This window comes from Peromyscus maniculatus, chromosome 1, assembly GCF_049852395.1.
Source record: "Peromyscus maniculatus bairdii isolate BWxNUB_F1_BW_parent chromosome 1, HU_Pman_BW_mat_3.1, whole genome shotgun sequence".
In the NCBI taxonomy this organism is placed as follows: domain Eukaryota; kingdom Metazoa; phylum Chordata; class Mammalia; order Rodentia; family Cricetidae; genus Peromyscus; species Peromyscus maniculatus.
In genome coordinates this window covers 150778520-150793816 of record NC_134852.1, presented here as the reverse complement: position 1 = coordinate 150793816, position 15297 = coordinate 150778520, and the positions used below count along the sequence as shown (strand labels likewise).

At 43.2% G+C, this 15297-nt stretch overlaps 1 protein-coding gene across 1 annotated transcript; it reads right to left on the bottom strand.

Moving 5' to 3' along the window:
- Positions 1-9770: 9770 nt before the first annotated feature.
- On the bottom strand, positions 9771-15087 carry LOC143271143 (scavenger receptor cysteine-rich domain-containing protein SCART1-like). Its single transcript, XM_076563089.1, has 4 exons — positions 15024-15087; positions 13884-14210; positions 13084-13392; positions 9771-9994 (listed from the first exon to the last, which is right to left on the bottom strand). The coding sequence occupies exons 1-4, from the start codon at positions 15085-15087 to the stop codon at positions 9771-9773; spliced, it is 924 nt and encodes a 307-aa protein (XP_076419204.1).
- Positions 15088-15297: the final 210 nt, after the last annotated feature.

The following is a 15297-nucleotide window of genomic DNA, read 5'->3' as shown; positions in this document are numbered from 1 at the left end:
TGGGCTATCTCCTGCCTGTTAAGCTGCCTGCAGGTTGCTCAGGGAGTTCCAATGACATAGTTTTCATGGGTTGGCTCTATGCTAGAGGGAGCTTTTTGGTGATGCATTTGCCTAGTGTCACAGATGCTCCTGAAAGCAACTCTTCATCCATGCTCCTGTGAGTGACCTCAGTGAATTCACTGGTTCACTGAACTAGACTCTTGTTGAACCATTTCTTTGATCTGTTGTTTCTGTCCCCTATTTGTGATGAATAAATTTTTGCTCACATCTGCCCAGGAAAAGTCAAACAACAGTGTGTGTTACATGGATGGAAGGCTGAATTGCTTCAAGGGCAATTCTGATATTCAGGGATAAAAGAAGGTTCTATCATTCATCAAGCTTAGAGCAGCCTCTTTTCATCAGAAGGCTAGGAGATCCTATAGGCACCTGGAGGAAAGCCCATACTCCAGACAGACCAAGAGGTTCTACTCTCCACAGTGGCACCTCAAAGGTCAATAATATCACAAAATACTAGGTGAATCCAATGTTCATCAGAAACCCATGAGGGCCCATTTAGATCTGACCATGGATGCTAACACACCTGTACAACTTGCTCCATGTGGACTGGAGAAAACACATATCCCAGGAATCATGTGATCACAGTGATCTGGATGTGTGTGTTCACAGGGTTTCTTTTGATGGGGAAGATCATGCACAGAGTCATCAGTGGGACAATGATGGAGAACAACATGAGAGTGACGTGGGCCAATTTAGTGAGAAAAGAAGACGAGAATTGTCTAGACATGGAAGGTGTGATCCTGAGTGAATGTGGTAAGTTTTGTTTTGTGAAGGTATAGTCACAAAAATTTTGGTCACACCATCAAGTTTCCAGTATGTGCTATTCTCAAGTCAGGACAGGTGTGAGAGCAGCAACTTTAGGTGTATTGACTTCCCACAGAGGTGGGACAGTTGAGCCTGCAGCTGACATGAGGGTTCACACCATGTTTCTTGAGGAGAAAACCACCTCTCAAAAGAACTATAGGAGCAAGGGGTGAGAATTCCACAGTCTTCTCACAACTGGCTGAAGACAGAAATAAAGAAGGAAATTAAAACAGTTTTTTAGAATTGAATGCAAATGAAAACACAAGACACCCAAGGCTATGGCGCACAGTGCAGGCAGTTCTAAGGGGCAAGTTCATAGCACTGAGTGCCTACATTAAAAAGTTGGAGAGATGTCATATTGGTAACTAAACAGCACAACTGAAAGTTCTAGAACAAGAGGATACATGACCCAAAAAGAGGAGGTGCAGAAAATGCTCCAACTCGGGGCTGAAATCAATGAAATAAAGACACATAAACAACAACCAAAACAAACAAACAAACCATGAAGAATCCATGAAACAGTGTTGATTATTGGAGAAAATCAACAAGATTGACAAACCCTTATCCAAATTAACAAAATGACTCAGAAGAGGGTCCCAATTAATAAAATTAGAGATGAAGGAAGGCATCACAACAGACACTGATGAATTCAGAGTCATAAGGACATACTTTAAAAATTCTGTGCTCCACCAAACTGGAAAACCTAGAAGAAACGCATGAATTTCTAAATCTGTATGATCTATTGATGTTCAATCATGATGAAAATAACAAGCCCATAGCCTCTAGTGAAATAGATGCTGTAATTAAAAATATCCCTACAGGCCGGGCGGTGGTGGCGCACACCTATAATTCCAGCACTCGGGAGGCAGAGGCAGGTGAATCTCTATGAGTTCGAGGCCAGCCTGGGCTACAGAGTGAGTTCCAGGAGAGGTGCAAAGCTACGCAGGGAAACCCTGTCTCGAAAAAACAAAAAGAAAAAAATCCCTAATATTCCTACAGGAAGAAAGGAAGGGAGGGAGGGAGGGAGGGAGGGAGGGAGGGAGGGAGGGAGGGAGGAAGGGAGAGAGGGAGGGAGGGAGGGAGGAAAATAAAAAGCCCATGGCCAGATGTGCTCAGCTCAGAATTCTACCAGACCTTCAAAGGAGAGCTAATACCGATACTCCTCAAATGATTCCACAAAATATAAATCAAAGGAACACTTCCCAACTCTTTATAAAAAGCCACTATTCCCTGATACCAACACCATACAAGGACCTAACAAAAAAAGAATAAATTATACAACAATATTCCTTATGAACATAGATGCAAAATTAAATTTCTCAATAAAATACTTGCAATGCAAATTAAAAAATACATCAACAAGATTATCCACCAAGTCAAGTTGGCTTCATTCCAGAGATGTAAGAATGGTTCAACATACACAAATCAGTAAACATAATCCACCATATAAACAGACTTAAAGACAAACTACATGATCACCTTAATTAGATGCAAAAAAATGGTCATTAACAAAATCCAACATCCCTTCATGATAAAAATCCTGAGGAGAGCAGAAAAACAAAGCACAACATCATAAAGGCAATTTGCAGAAAGCTCACAACCAATATTAACCTAAGCAGAGATCAAAGTCAAAGAATTTCCACTAAATTCAGGAAGAAAGAGAAGGATGTCCACTCTCTTGATATCTATTCAATAGAGTACTTGAAGTGTTACCTAGAGCAACAAGACAATGGAAGGAGAGCAAGGGAATACAAACAGGAAGGGAAGAATTTGAAAGTCTTTGAGATGATAAGATTTTACACATAAAAGACACTAGAGACTCAAGTGGGATAGATCTACAGCTAATAAACACTTTCAGCATAATAGCAGGATGTAAAAGTAACATATAAAAATCAATATCCTTCCTATATACAAATAACAGGCCGAGAAAGAAATCAGGACAACAAGACCATTCACAATATTATATATATTGTGATGTAATCTATACCTGATATTCTATACCAAGAACCTGAGACTAAATAGGTCATGAACCTAGGAGAAATTTTACTGCTATTGTTATGCTGAAGAAATGTAGCAATAAAATGATTCTTAATGGCATTTGCTATACCCATCAATCAGTGCATTGCTCAACCCTTATCAGCGAAGCTTCTTTTTGTAGTAAATGGTAATTAACATAGAGACCCAGAACTAGAAAAAGAAAAGAAAGTGAGACTTTGGAGCACTCAGTCCTAAATGGGATGCCTTCATCAAAGCCGTCACCTCAAGGCTAATGAGATCTATATAAGAGCTACAAGAAATGTATGACTCCAAGGAAATAGTGTCCTCCAGATATAACAGGACTGATGCGTATATTAACTCAGAGATTGTGGCAGTGTACACAAGACCTGCATAGGTTCAAACCTGAGGGGTTCCAGCTGAAGGGGAAGTGGTTACAGGGTCCCACCCCAACCATGAAACAATCTAGTGCTGGGAAAGGGAACATAGGCTTTCTCCAGTGGAGATTCACTGAGTGTATCAAGTACAGTCCAGGCAGGACCCATGCTCAGGAGTAGCTAGCCAACACGAGAGGAACTCTATAAATTTGGGGGGAAGTGCAGGGTTTTTTATCCCATTTTGTTTTGGAGGGGCATTTTTTGTCTTGTTTTGGGGGTTTTGGTTTTGTATTTTGTGTTTTTTTTAAAGACAGAACATAAAGTTGGGGAGGTGGGGAGGGTCTGAAAGGAGTTATGAGGGGAGGGGACATATGATCAAAATATACTACAAGAAAAAATTTTAATGAAAAAAAGAGAGAGAAAGGGCAGAAAAGGAGTGAGAGAGGCAGGGCAAGAGCACAGAGATGTATAGGAAACACAGTGTAGTCATTGTGAATACCCTAATGAAAGATGACTGATGTGTTTAGAACTTCTGCATTCCAACATTAATTCCTCTGTTGTTCACAATAGACAACCTGTCTGTGTTACAAGAATGAATAATAAGGAAACTGGTCTATGTGCACACTGTGGTGTCCTACCCTTTAAGAAGAAGGTCCTCCTGTCATCTTGAACATGGATGAGTAGGAAGGACAGTGTTATATTAAGAGGCCAGGGACATAAGGCTGTTACCACATGACCATACTTCTGTGTACTCATGGGAGCTGAGTAGCACTTTGGTTACCAGAGGCCTTGGGGTTAGGAAGCGTAGTAATATATTGTGTATCCTAATAAATTTGCCTGAAGATCAGAGAGACAAAGGAACACTTCTTACTACTAGGGCTTCTCAGCCTGGAAAGCTTTACTCAGCTGAAAGACTTTAGTTCCTGTCTCCTCAAGGGAGGTCATTGGCGTGGATTGAAGGGGTGTTGGTTAAAAACACAGTAATTTAGTTACAAAGGTAAGGTCAAGGGATCTATTGTGCAACATAATTACTATCACTTCACCAGAAAGTAGATTTTAAGTGTTCTCATCATAAATAAATGATAATTATATGGCTTAATATATTGATTACATTGATTAGACATTGCACAATATGTATATATCAAAGCATGTTGTATACCTTAAATATATATTTTTTATTGGTCATTTGGAGAAATAGTATCAAAATGTACTAAATTGAAAATGCTAACATGAAAAGTTCAAAAGGAGAGTACATACCTGTTGATACTGTTGTTGTTTAGGTCTTGTGTAGGGAGCCACACTGTTGAAGTATCGTGGGGCCTGAAGTGGGCACATGGGAGGGGTTGAAGTAAAGAAAGAAGGAAAGGGGAGAAAGTGATGTAATTATATTTTAATTTTAAAGAAGACTGCACTATGATCAGTCTTCAAAAGACAGAGTGTTCAAAGCAGCAACAAGGACCTGATTATTGACATAGTCGGAAATAAAAGATGAGCTGTCAGTTTCTCATCAAAAGCCGGAAATGGGAAAACATATTCAAATTAGTGTAAGAAAAAACTAACAAATAGTAATTCTAGGCAAAGGAGATGACTTAGTCTACAAAGGCCTGCAACACTACCATGAGGACCAGATTCTGAATCCCCCAGAGCCTGGCTAAAAACTGCTGCATGCAGTGGTGCATGCTTATAACCCAGCGCTGGGGAGATGTCTTGCTTAGGGTTTCTATCGATATGATAAAACACCATGAGCAAAGGCAGCATGGAGAGGAAGTGCTTAGTTCAGCTTATAATTCTATATCAGGCCATCACTGAGAGAAGTCAAGGCAAGAACTCACACAGGGCAGGAACCTGGAAGAAGGAGCTGATGCAGAGGCCATAGAGAAGTGCTGCTTACTGGCTTGTTCCCAACGGTTTAGTCAGCCTGCCTTCTTATAACATCCAGGACCACCAGCCCAAAGGTGGCACCATCCACAGTGATCTGGGCCCTCCTATATCACTATCAGCCAAGAAAATGCACCAAAAGCTTTTCCACAGGTGAATCTGGTGGGGGCATTTTCTCAACTGAGCTTCCCAAATGACTCTAGCTTTTGTTGGTCTGATATAAAACTAATCAGCACGCCCCTTTATTTCCTCTTTACCATATCTTAGTACATTTTTACTGATTTTTAAAAGCTGCTTGTTATTTTATATTCTTGTCTTTAAATTTATATTTACCTCATTTTACTGTATTTGTAGTAGGTTGTTTACTTCATCTTGAGTAAACTTGTTTCTACTTTTTATTATGTACATGTGTATGTGACTATGTATAGGAATGTTCACATCAGCACCAGTGCCCATGGAAACCAGAGGAGGGTATCAGCTCTCCTGGAGCTGGAGCTGAGAAGTGTGGGGGCTGCTGGCCATGAGTCCTCTGCAAGAGCACTCCTAACACTAAGCTGAGCCATCTCGCCAGCTCTCATCCTTTTTTTCCCATAAAAGCTTTCAGATGGGCATGGTGGCTCATGCCTTTACTTCCAGCATTCAGGAGACAGAGGCAGGTAAATCTCTATGAGTTGGGGGCCAGCCTGCTCTGCATATTCAGCTCCAGATCAGCCAAGGCTACAGTGTGTGACTTTGCCTCAAAAAACAAACAAACAAAAAAACAAAACAAAACAAAACAAAAAACACTTAATCTCTTCCTCTTCCTAACACTGTTCTCAAATTTCTTTTACGTTCTTTCATTTAACCTTCTTCTCAGCTAACCTTTCTGTTTGTCCTTCCCTTGTTTCCTTCTTAGACCCCATTCATTCACATTTCACCTCATCCACCCTTGATGTGAGGGTTTGTGCCTGGTCTCATCACATCTTGTTATGCCGTGTTTGTTTGATATCCCTGGGAGGTCTGATCTTTTCTGAAGGGAAACAGAGGAGCAGTGGATCTGGGGGAGAGGGGAGGGAGGGAAGACGATGAGAGAAGAATAAAGAGAAAGAAAAAACATTTTCCCTAAATAACTTTCTTTTAATTTTATAGCATTTGCCATGTTCTGATTCTTGGTGATTCTTGGTGAGTTCACGTGTTTTAGTTTGTTTCAGCGTATTTCTGTATCTTACTCAGTTTGATGTGGTTTCTGCTACATTAAGTTTTTTTCTCCTTCTTGATGGGTAATGGGGTTTGAGTCCACAGCAGTAGTCTGCTCACTAAGAAGATCCCCAGTAAAACAGGAAAGGGAATCCAAACCAGTAGATGAACAGATTGGAACACACAAACACCAAAAATCGTATACGAAAGGCAACATAACCCAAAAGTCATGATTCTCAACTACTGAGGTTAAAGCTATGAAATGGGTGAAATACAAACAAACAGAGTAATGGGGTAAGGAAAGGAAGGCGGACCTGGAGAAGAAAGACAGAAACAGATGAGAACTCTAACTCAGTGGGTGAGAAATTGAGCAGCGATGATGGAAAGTCACAACATCAAATGGGAAACTCGAACTCAGAAGGAAAACTGATATTTTGGAAAAAAAAAACAATAGAAATATTGGAAATGAGAAACTGAGAGAAGTAAATTTAGAAACAGTGAAAGGGGTCCCAACAGTTTCGACCAAGCAGAAGAAAGAACCCTGAAAACCCCAAGTTGAAGGACACATTCAGACTTCAATAAAGAAAAAATAAATGAACAGGGTCACAGTTTCTGAAGTGATACGGTCAAGAAATTAACCTCAGAATTCATGGGATAGAAGGAATTGAGATTTAAAATAAATTGAATTAAATAAAGACAGAATATCTGTTAAATTATAGCAGAAAATTTCCCTCATCTAGGGGAAGGACGGGACTTTTATAAGCGCAATAGATATGACCAGAAGAGCCTTTCCAAACCACATTAGAGTCACGATGTCAAATACACAAAACAAAGGAACAATATTAAAAGGGGACTATATAATATATAATACATATATAAAGGGGAAATGCCAACTCAAGAAATGAAGCAAATGCACCTGCTAATACTAAATTTCTAAACAGAAACTCTAAAATCCAGAAAATCCCAGAAAGTAAATAGCTACTATGATGGTTAATCTTTTTTCTATCTTTTTTAATTAACATAGAATTATATCACTTATCACTTTCCCTTTCCTTCCTCCAACTCCTGCCATGCCCCCCCTTTAAAACTGATAGTCTCTTTTTTATTACTGTTACATACATATATGTGTGTGTACATACATCCACACATACAAACATACATCACCTGATGAGTGTATTTTTGGTTGGTGGTGTATACATGGTTTCAGTGCTGACCGGTTGTATTGGATAACTAATTAGGAGACTTACACCTGGGAGAGTCTAATTCTCCCTACCTGCAGTCATTAGTTGCCAGTGGTTCTTTGTCTAGAGGTGGAGCACTGTGAAAATTTCCCCCTTCAGCATTAACATGTCCGTTGATGTTGGCCTTGTCCCAGTCTTGTTTATACAAATGCTATCCATTTCTAGGAGAGACAGTCTCATAGCAGACTTCTGCTATTCTAGTTTACAGTCTTCCCACTCCCCTCTGCTACAGTTCTCTGAGCCATAGATGCTGAAGCTGAGATGTGGGTGAATTCATTGGGGCTGAGCTCCCACTACCCACCGATTCTATAGTGTGTCCTATGGTGGTTTCCTATGATGGTCTCCATTTCCTACAAAGAGAGGCTCCTGTGATAAGGGGTGGTAACTGCACTTATCTGTGTGCATAAGGATAAGATTTAGAATGTGCTTGAGGCAGTATGGTCTAGCAAGTAGCAGTAGTAAATGAAGGGCTCTAACAGGCCCAAAATGGTAAACACAGTGCCAACGGGGACAGGTCCTGCCCTCCCCCTCCCCCCACTCCCCATCCCCACACCCTGATTCTCTTTTGCTAAACCACTAGACTCCTTATTTGACCATTTCCTCATGCCTGACTCATCCCTGAGGCTGGCCACCAAGGTCCAGCTATCAAAATCCCTTATTTGGCTACACTGACTACCATGTCCAATCAGAACTTACCAACTCATCCCAGCATGGACTTCCCTTTTTTCTCCTTAAAAACTACTCCTGCAGAGCACTTGCTGCTGTTTCTGCCCTATAGAGATCTCTTTGTGTTGAAAACTGGTGTTTGGGTGATGGTCTGTGCCTAATCTGGAGTCCAGAAGGGAACACCCCTTCAGTAGATTCGCTTCTAAGATCCATGGCCTCACTAGCCCCAGGCAATTGACTAGGATGAGTTCCCTCCTCTTGGTGGGCCTTAAGTTCAGTTAGACAGGTGTTGGTTACAACCTATATGTGAATGCCACTTTTTGAACCTTTACAGATGGCTTATCACACTGGTCATGGTTGTGGTTCATAGATGTCACTGCTCAGTGGACTATTAATTGGCAGCTTGTATAGTATTCTCTGGTAGTATGGAGGCTAGAATTCAGAAAAAGAGGCTTTCAGGTTAGATGCAACTCAAATAATCTAGCCCTGTATCCCAAACGTGCTGTGTCTTCAGCAATAGGGGCTTACCTTAAACTTCTAAGAGGCAACCAAAGACAATGGCAGTGGCCTATATATATTGTTTGGGGAATCACTTGAAGTACTCTGAACAACCACTGAAAAGGAGGTTTCTGGTGCCAGGTACTGGGTTGTTTGTTAGTCTATGGTCCTTGTGGGGAGCATTGTCAACCCAAGTGGTGTAACTTCCCTGAAGATATAGATATAGTATAATATTAGGTAAATATAATATGATTCTTTGAGGCTTTATCAAATGACTTTAATGTTAATTATCCTTCATCCTTCAATGTCTTTCTGTACTGACCTCCCTCTCGCCTGCCCAGTTGGAGCCTCCTTCCAGTTTTTCTATTTCCAGATTCATATTGCCTATACCCTGTTATTCCCCTCAATAGCACCTCCCCTTGCCACCACCTATAATCCTTTATACTTTCCTGGTTTCTAAGGTTACTCATTGCTTACTCACATCTGAGAGTTTGGAGCTAGGAACCCCAGGTGACAGAGAACAGATGGTGTTTGTCTTTTGGGGTCTGGGTTACCTCATTCAGTATGATCATTTCTATGCCCATCCATTTACCTGAAAATATCATAATTTTATTTTTCTTTATAGCTGAATAGTATTCCATTGTGTATACTTACCACACATTTTCATCATCCATTCATCTACTGAAGGACATTTAAGTTGTTTCCATTTCCTGGCTGTTGTAAATAGGGTGGCAAGGAACATTGCTGACTAAGTATCTGTAGAGTAGGTTGTCAAGTCCTTTGGGCATATGCCAAGGAGTATGGCTAGGTCATATCATAGATTTCCTTTTAGCTTTTTGAGGATTCCCCATACTGATTTCCATAGCAGCCACAAAAATTTGCATCCCCACCAACAGTGACTGAGGGTTCCTCTTCCCCCACCTTACCAGGAATTTCTGTCATTTTCTTGCTGACCTTAGCCATTCTGAGTGGGGTGGGACAGCTGGGGTTCGCTCATGATCTTCTGGTTCCAATGAGCTCGGGACGGTCCACTTGTCAAGATCTGCCCTCCACAGCACACAAAGCTTACCTTAAAGGCTTAAGCCAGCTCCACACCACAGCTGCTGCTGTCCTTGGTGGTCATCCCTTTGTACTGGGAACTCCAAATTTTGGGGGTCACCACTGCAACTAGACTGATCTTCACCAGTAGCCTGTCGTGGGCTCTCTTCAGAAACTCTGACCCTGCCACATGGTGCCAGGCCTCAACTTTTTTCCATGACCCTTTAAATCCTAGGGTTCTCACACTGCCAAAACCAGTACCACCTGGGGAGATTTTTACACATTACCTAGTCTAGAAGCCAGCATGGGATGCAGCCTTACCCCTACCCTACTCCCAGACCACAGCTTCTGTGTGCTGACCCTGAAGAAATACTGCCCAGAAGATTTTGCCTCAAGGATGCTGGTCTCTTTTTATTGCAGCTGATTTCTCAGTCCCAAATAACCAGAATCAATTGTCCCAATATAGCAAGTTTTATCTTCAATGGTTCTGATTGCTTGTTGATCATAGCTGATTCTTCAACCCCAGCTGATCACAAATTCTTAATTCAAAATGTATACACACACACACACACACACACACACACAGCCCAGACAGAATCTTTGCTTCCTTCTGGAACTTTCCAAGCCAGGCCCCTGTTGTCTGCATCTCTTTCAGCATCCCTGGCTTCCAAGCTCCTACAACAGCCTATTAAGCTCTGAGTACTCAGTGACTTTTCTAGCCCAAAATGTCAAAATCCTTCTGCAAGCATCCCAAAAACAACATGGCCAGGTCTGTACCCACAGATCTGTCCCATCCCTGGTACCAATTCTCTGTTCTAATTTGGTTTCTATTGCTGTGACAAAATACTATGACCAAAAGAAAATAGGAGATTGGGGCAGCGATCAGCTTATAGATTACAGTCTACCATGAAGGGAAATGAGGGCAGGGGCTAAGCAGGAACCTGGAGGCAGGAACTGAAGCATAGGTTATGAAGGAATACTGCTTACTGTCTTACTCTCCTTAGCTTGCTTTCTTATACACCCAAGGACCACCTGACCAGGAGTAGTACTACCCATAGTGGGCTACACCCTCCCACATCCATCATTAATCAAGAATGCCCCCATAGATTTACCTACAGGGAATCTGATGGAGGGATTTTCTCCATTGAGGTGCCTCTTTGCAAATGACTCTAGCTATGTCAAGTTGACAAAAGACTAACCAGGACACACATGAGATGCCACAGGCTAACAAATAAAAAAGCCCAGTGTCAATGGGCTACTTCTTTCAGAGTTGTTAGTCACTGAGGTTACAAAGACCCCTAAATAGTTCCTGTTATTGCCAATGCTCTTGGTTAGTCTCCAGAATTTGACAGTAAGTCCCTGTTGCTGAAGACACCACATACTTGAGTCATAGAACATGAAGAAATCAAGTGGGTACTGATCTGGAAATTTTGTCCCTACCATCCAGCTTTCATAATGCTGAATGGTGTGATGCATACTGCCATAGAAGAAAAGTAATCATCAGTTTACCCAGCCATGAGCCCTGAGAGCTATAAAAGTGACTGGCCTGGCAAGACATGACCATCAGCACAACAATGACATGAATGTTATGGGAGTAACCACCCACTTTCTGGTTGGCTCTAAGGCCGACTGTACAAGACAAAACACATACCAGCCACCATTAGCAAAACAAGAGCCTCTGGCTAGACAGATGATACCATCTGTTTCATTTCTAATAAGTTAAATTTATCAAGAAAAAATAATTGCACAAGATCTACATAGATGGGAACAGGCTTTATATCAAGGGTTGAGGACATGGTCTAAGAAGATGACGACCTCACCCAAAGCAGTTGGTATATGCAGTGCAATGCCTATCAAAACCCAAGCAAGTTCTCAGAAAGTTAGAAAGTTAATTTTAGTATTCTTGTAGAGATGAGAATTCCCAAAGACCCACAACCATACAAGCAGCTAGATACTCAACTTCCTCATTTCATAACTTACAGCAAAGCTACGTGGACCATGTGGTCTGGCATGAGGCTAGACACAGAGACCAGTGGAACAGAAATAATAGTACAAAAATCATCACACACACTTCCAGTCATCAAATTTCTTAAAGGGACTATGGCCATTCTCATAGGAAAAAGAGTGTCTCAAACAAGGTTCCAGAGAAACTGGATATCCATGTGGAACATGTGAGCCAGGTCCCCCACACACACACCAGAAACAAGGTGACTCAAGGCCCATCAAAGCCCTGGACATAGTGCTAAAGTACATGGAAAGCTAGAGGTGATGCTGCAGGACTTTGGACTTGCAATGTCAAGTTTTAAAGTCTGCCATAAAAATATGCAAAACCATCAATGACACTCAAAAAAGACAGACCAGCTATTTCTGAACTCCATAGCAGAACTGAGGAGACATTTGTCCAAAGGTTGGCGAAAGTCAACAAACCTGAAAGGCTAGAGAAGGTAAAAAGGAGGCCAAGGAACCTCTGCATCAGAGAACACAGGCCCTGAATTACCTGCCTAGCTATCCGTGGTCATCACAGCCCAGACCCCAGACTCTGACCACATCACACCCTACCAGTCCATAACCTCACTCACTTCCCCTGAAAAAGTCAGGGAAGCATCTTGGTCATGGCCACAGCAGTGTTCAGGCTCTCATGGACAATGGAACATCAGTGACACATTGCCCACATAGGGGAAGGCCTGCTTCTACCCAGGCACTGAACCCCAGCCAAACTCCCAGATGTGGATACAGCCACACCATACCAACTCCCAGCAACACATATGATCTATGAGCAAGTCCAGGTCAGTTCTCACTGAACCTCCAGGGAATTCTCACAGAGGTGCTCACCACCCCCCAGTGAGACTTCCAGGTGTCCTTGGGACAAAGGCCAGACTGAAGTGACTGAGGTCAGGGAAGGCTCCACACAGGCACTAGGTGACGTGACCTGATGGCTGCTTTTGGGTCCCCAGAAATGAATGGTGTGGGAGGAGGATACAGGACCACCTTCATTAGCCCTGACACGGAGGACCACAACACTGGGGACTACAGACCAAATACTCTGATCCCTGCTCTGTCCTCCCTTGAACCTTGGACTCCACACAGACCCTGAGCACCAACACTCCTTCTGACCACTCAGCTTCTACAGAATCATGGCCATCTGTGTCCTGGAAAGGGCAGTGAGCACTGATTTCAGGGGGCACCTTGGGGTCTCCCACAACTACATCTCGGTGGGAGAGTGGATTATTTTCAGCTATGTATCTGGGGTAAGGGGTCCATTGACATTACCGTGGAGCAGATATCTGGGTCTCCTTTCTTCGTGTATGTATATACAATATGAAGAGTGAAACACTCTGTGTGGGTTCTCCTACCTGTGCACATGACCTGGGTGTAGGTCAGAAGGTCACATTGCTCTAGGAAGTTCACATTGATCTGGCAATGTAAAATGTCAGGCTCTGTTCCCTTGCATTTAATGTACTTCTCTTCTTGCTTCCTATCTGCGCTATGATGGGCTCTGGACCACTGTAGAGCAGTGCCACATTCCAGCTCTCTGCAGAGAACGCCAGCCTCCTCCTTCTGCAAGTCACATCTCAGGGGAAGGCCTGAAAGGCCAGTGGCTTCTGGAATCCCAGCACAAGGACTGCTACCATCAGCTAGGCCGATTTGTCGTGTGGTACCACCTGGTGGCATAGAAGAGAAACCGAGTCTTGGTATTGCGTCCCTAGGGCAAACACAAGGGATGGGTACTGACTGCCCCATGTTGAGTCATTGTCCATAGTACCCCTGGAGGTGTCCCCACCCATTGCTGTTTTCCTAAAGTAACAAACCCCATCCTTCCAGGGAAAGTGGGCCAGAGCTTCTGCCTTCTACACCATGTGGCTAACTCCTTGGTTGGAGCTTTGCTTTATGCATAGTCAGAATGGGAAAACATTCTCTAGTGGTCAACATTAACAAGGGAAGTAGCTAACTTTAAAAACTTGGAGATCTTATTTAAAGTTACTAGGAAAGTGTCTACAAAAGGTGAGAACCCAGTAGGATTAAGACTCCAAGCTTAGGATGTGTTCATACCTGGCCAGACCCTCCCCTACGAATTTGCCTCCGTGCTTCCATGGCCGAGACAAGATAGAGAAGTCCCAGGGAGTAAGGATCTCGAGGTATCCATCTAACTTACCTGAGCAGATAATCACAGCCACACATTGACATTTGCAGCCGCTGAGGGGCCCCCAGGGCCCCAGGAGGCACTCCCAGAGGGTGGCTTCCTCACCACGGCACTGGGCACCATATAGCCAAGGTTGTTTCATCTCTTCAGGTGTCAAAATATACTGGGAAATAGAATGCACAGAGCCACAGCCGAGCTGTCTGCAGATCACTGAGGCCTCCTGCATGCCCAAGCCGTCCCCACACATAAGGCCCCACTGTCCATCATACAGCAATTGTATTTGGCCTTCACATTTATTATCACCACCCAGGAAATTCACCAAGTTCTCACCAGCCAGACCTTCAGAAATAAGAACAAAAACACAGAGAGAACATTCTGGGTTTCATTTAGAATGCTTCATGATTAGAAAGCTCATCTTCAGACTGGCACAGTGACGCACACCTTTAATCCCTGCACCAGAAGGTAGAAGCAGGTGGATCTCTGAGTTCAAGGCCAGCCTGGTCTATAGGGCAAGTTCCAGGACAGCCAAGCCTACACAGAGAAACCATGAGAAGAAGAAGAAGACAAGAAGGAGGAGGAAGAGAAGAAGAAGGAGGAGGAGGAGGAGGAGGGGAAGGGGAAGGGGAAGGAGAAGGAGAGAAGGAGAAGGAGAAGGAAGGAGGAGGAGGAGAAACCATGAGAAGAAGAAGACAAGAAGAAGGAGGAAGAGAAGAAGAAGGAGGAGGAGGAGGAGGAGGAAGAAGAAGAGGAGGAGGAGGAGAAGGAGAAGGAGAAAAGGAGAAGGAGAAGGAAGGAGGAGGAGGAGAAGGAGAAGAAGAAGAAGAAGAAGAAGAAGAAGAAGAAGAAGAAGAAGAAGAAGAAGAAGAAGAAGAAGAAGAAGAAGAAGAAGAAGAAGAAGAAGGCTTATCTTCACTACACATCCCAATCCCATAAATACTTTGTATTGTTACAGAATCCAAATGGTTGCTTTGGTGAAATCAAAGTTAGTTAAAATACACACACACACACACACACACACACACACACACACACACACACACACATACACAGTAAGGACACCACCAGCACTGTGCTATCCCTGAGCACAGTCACTAATATTCTATAGACCTGTGTCCCTGACACCCAGGCCTTCACACAGCAACACACACTCACCAGGAGGAAGAGGCCAGCAGGCCAGCAGCAGCAGAGGCCACAGCCCGAGAGAAGACGGTTCCATGCCAGGACTCCTTGTAAGTGCAGTTCCCCAGGCTGATGACCTCAGAACAGGTACCTGTCTCTGCCTTCAGGAAGAAGGTGAACTCCAACTAAGGGTGACAATATTCGGGAGCCAGAGCCCTTTCAGCACCATAGGCTCCTCCCCCACATTAGAGCTCTCATCTCCACCCAAAGCAAGCATTCACCCACCATGCCCGAGCCTAGACAGTGC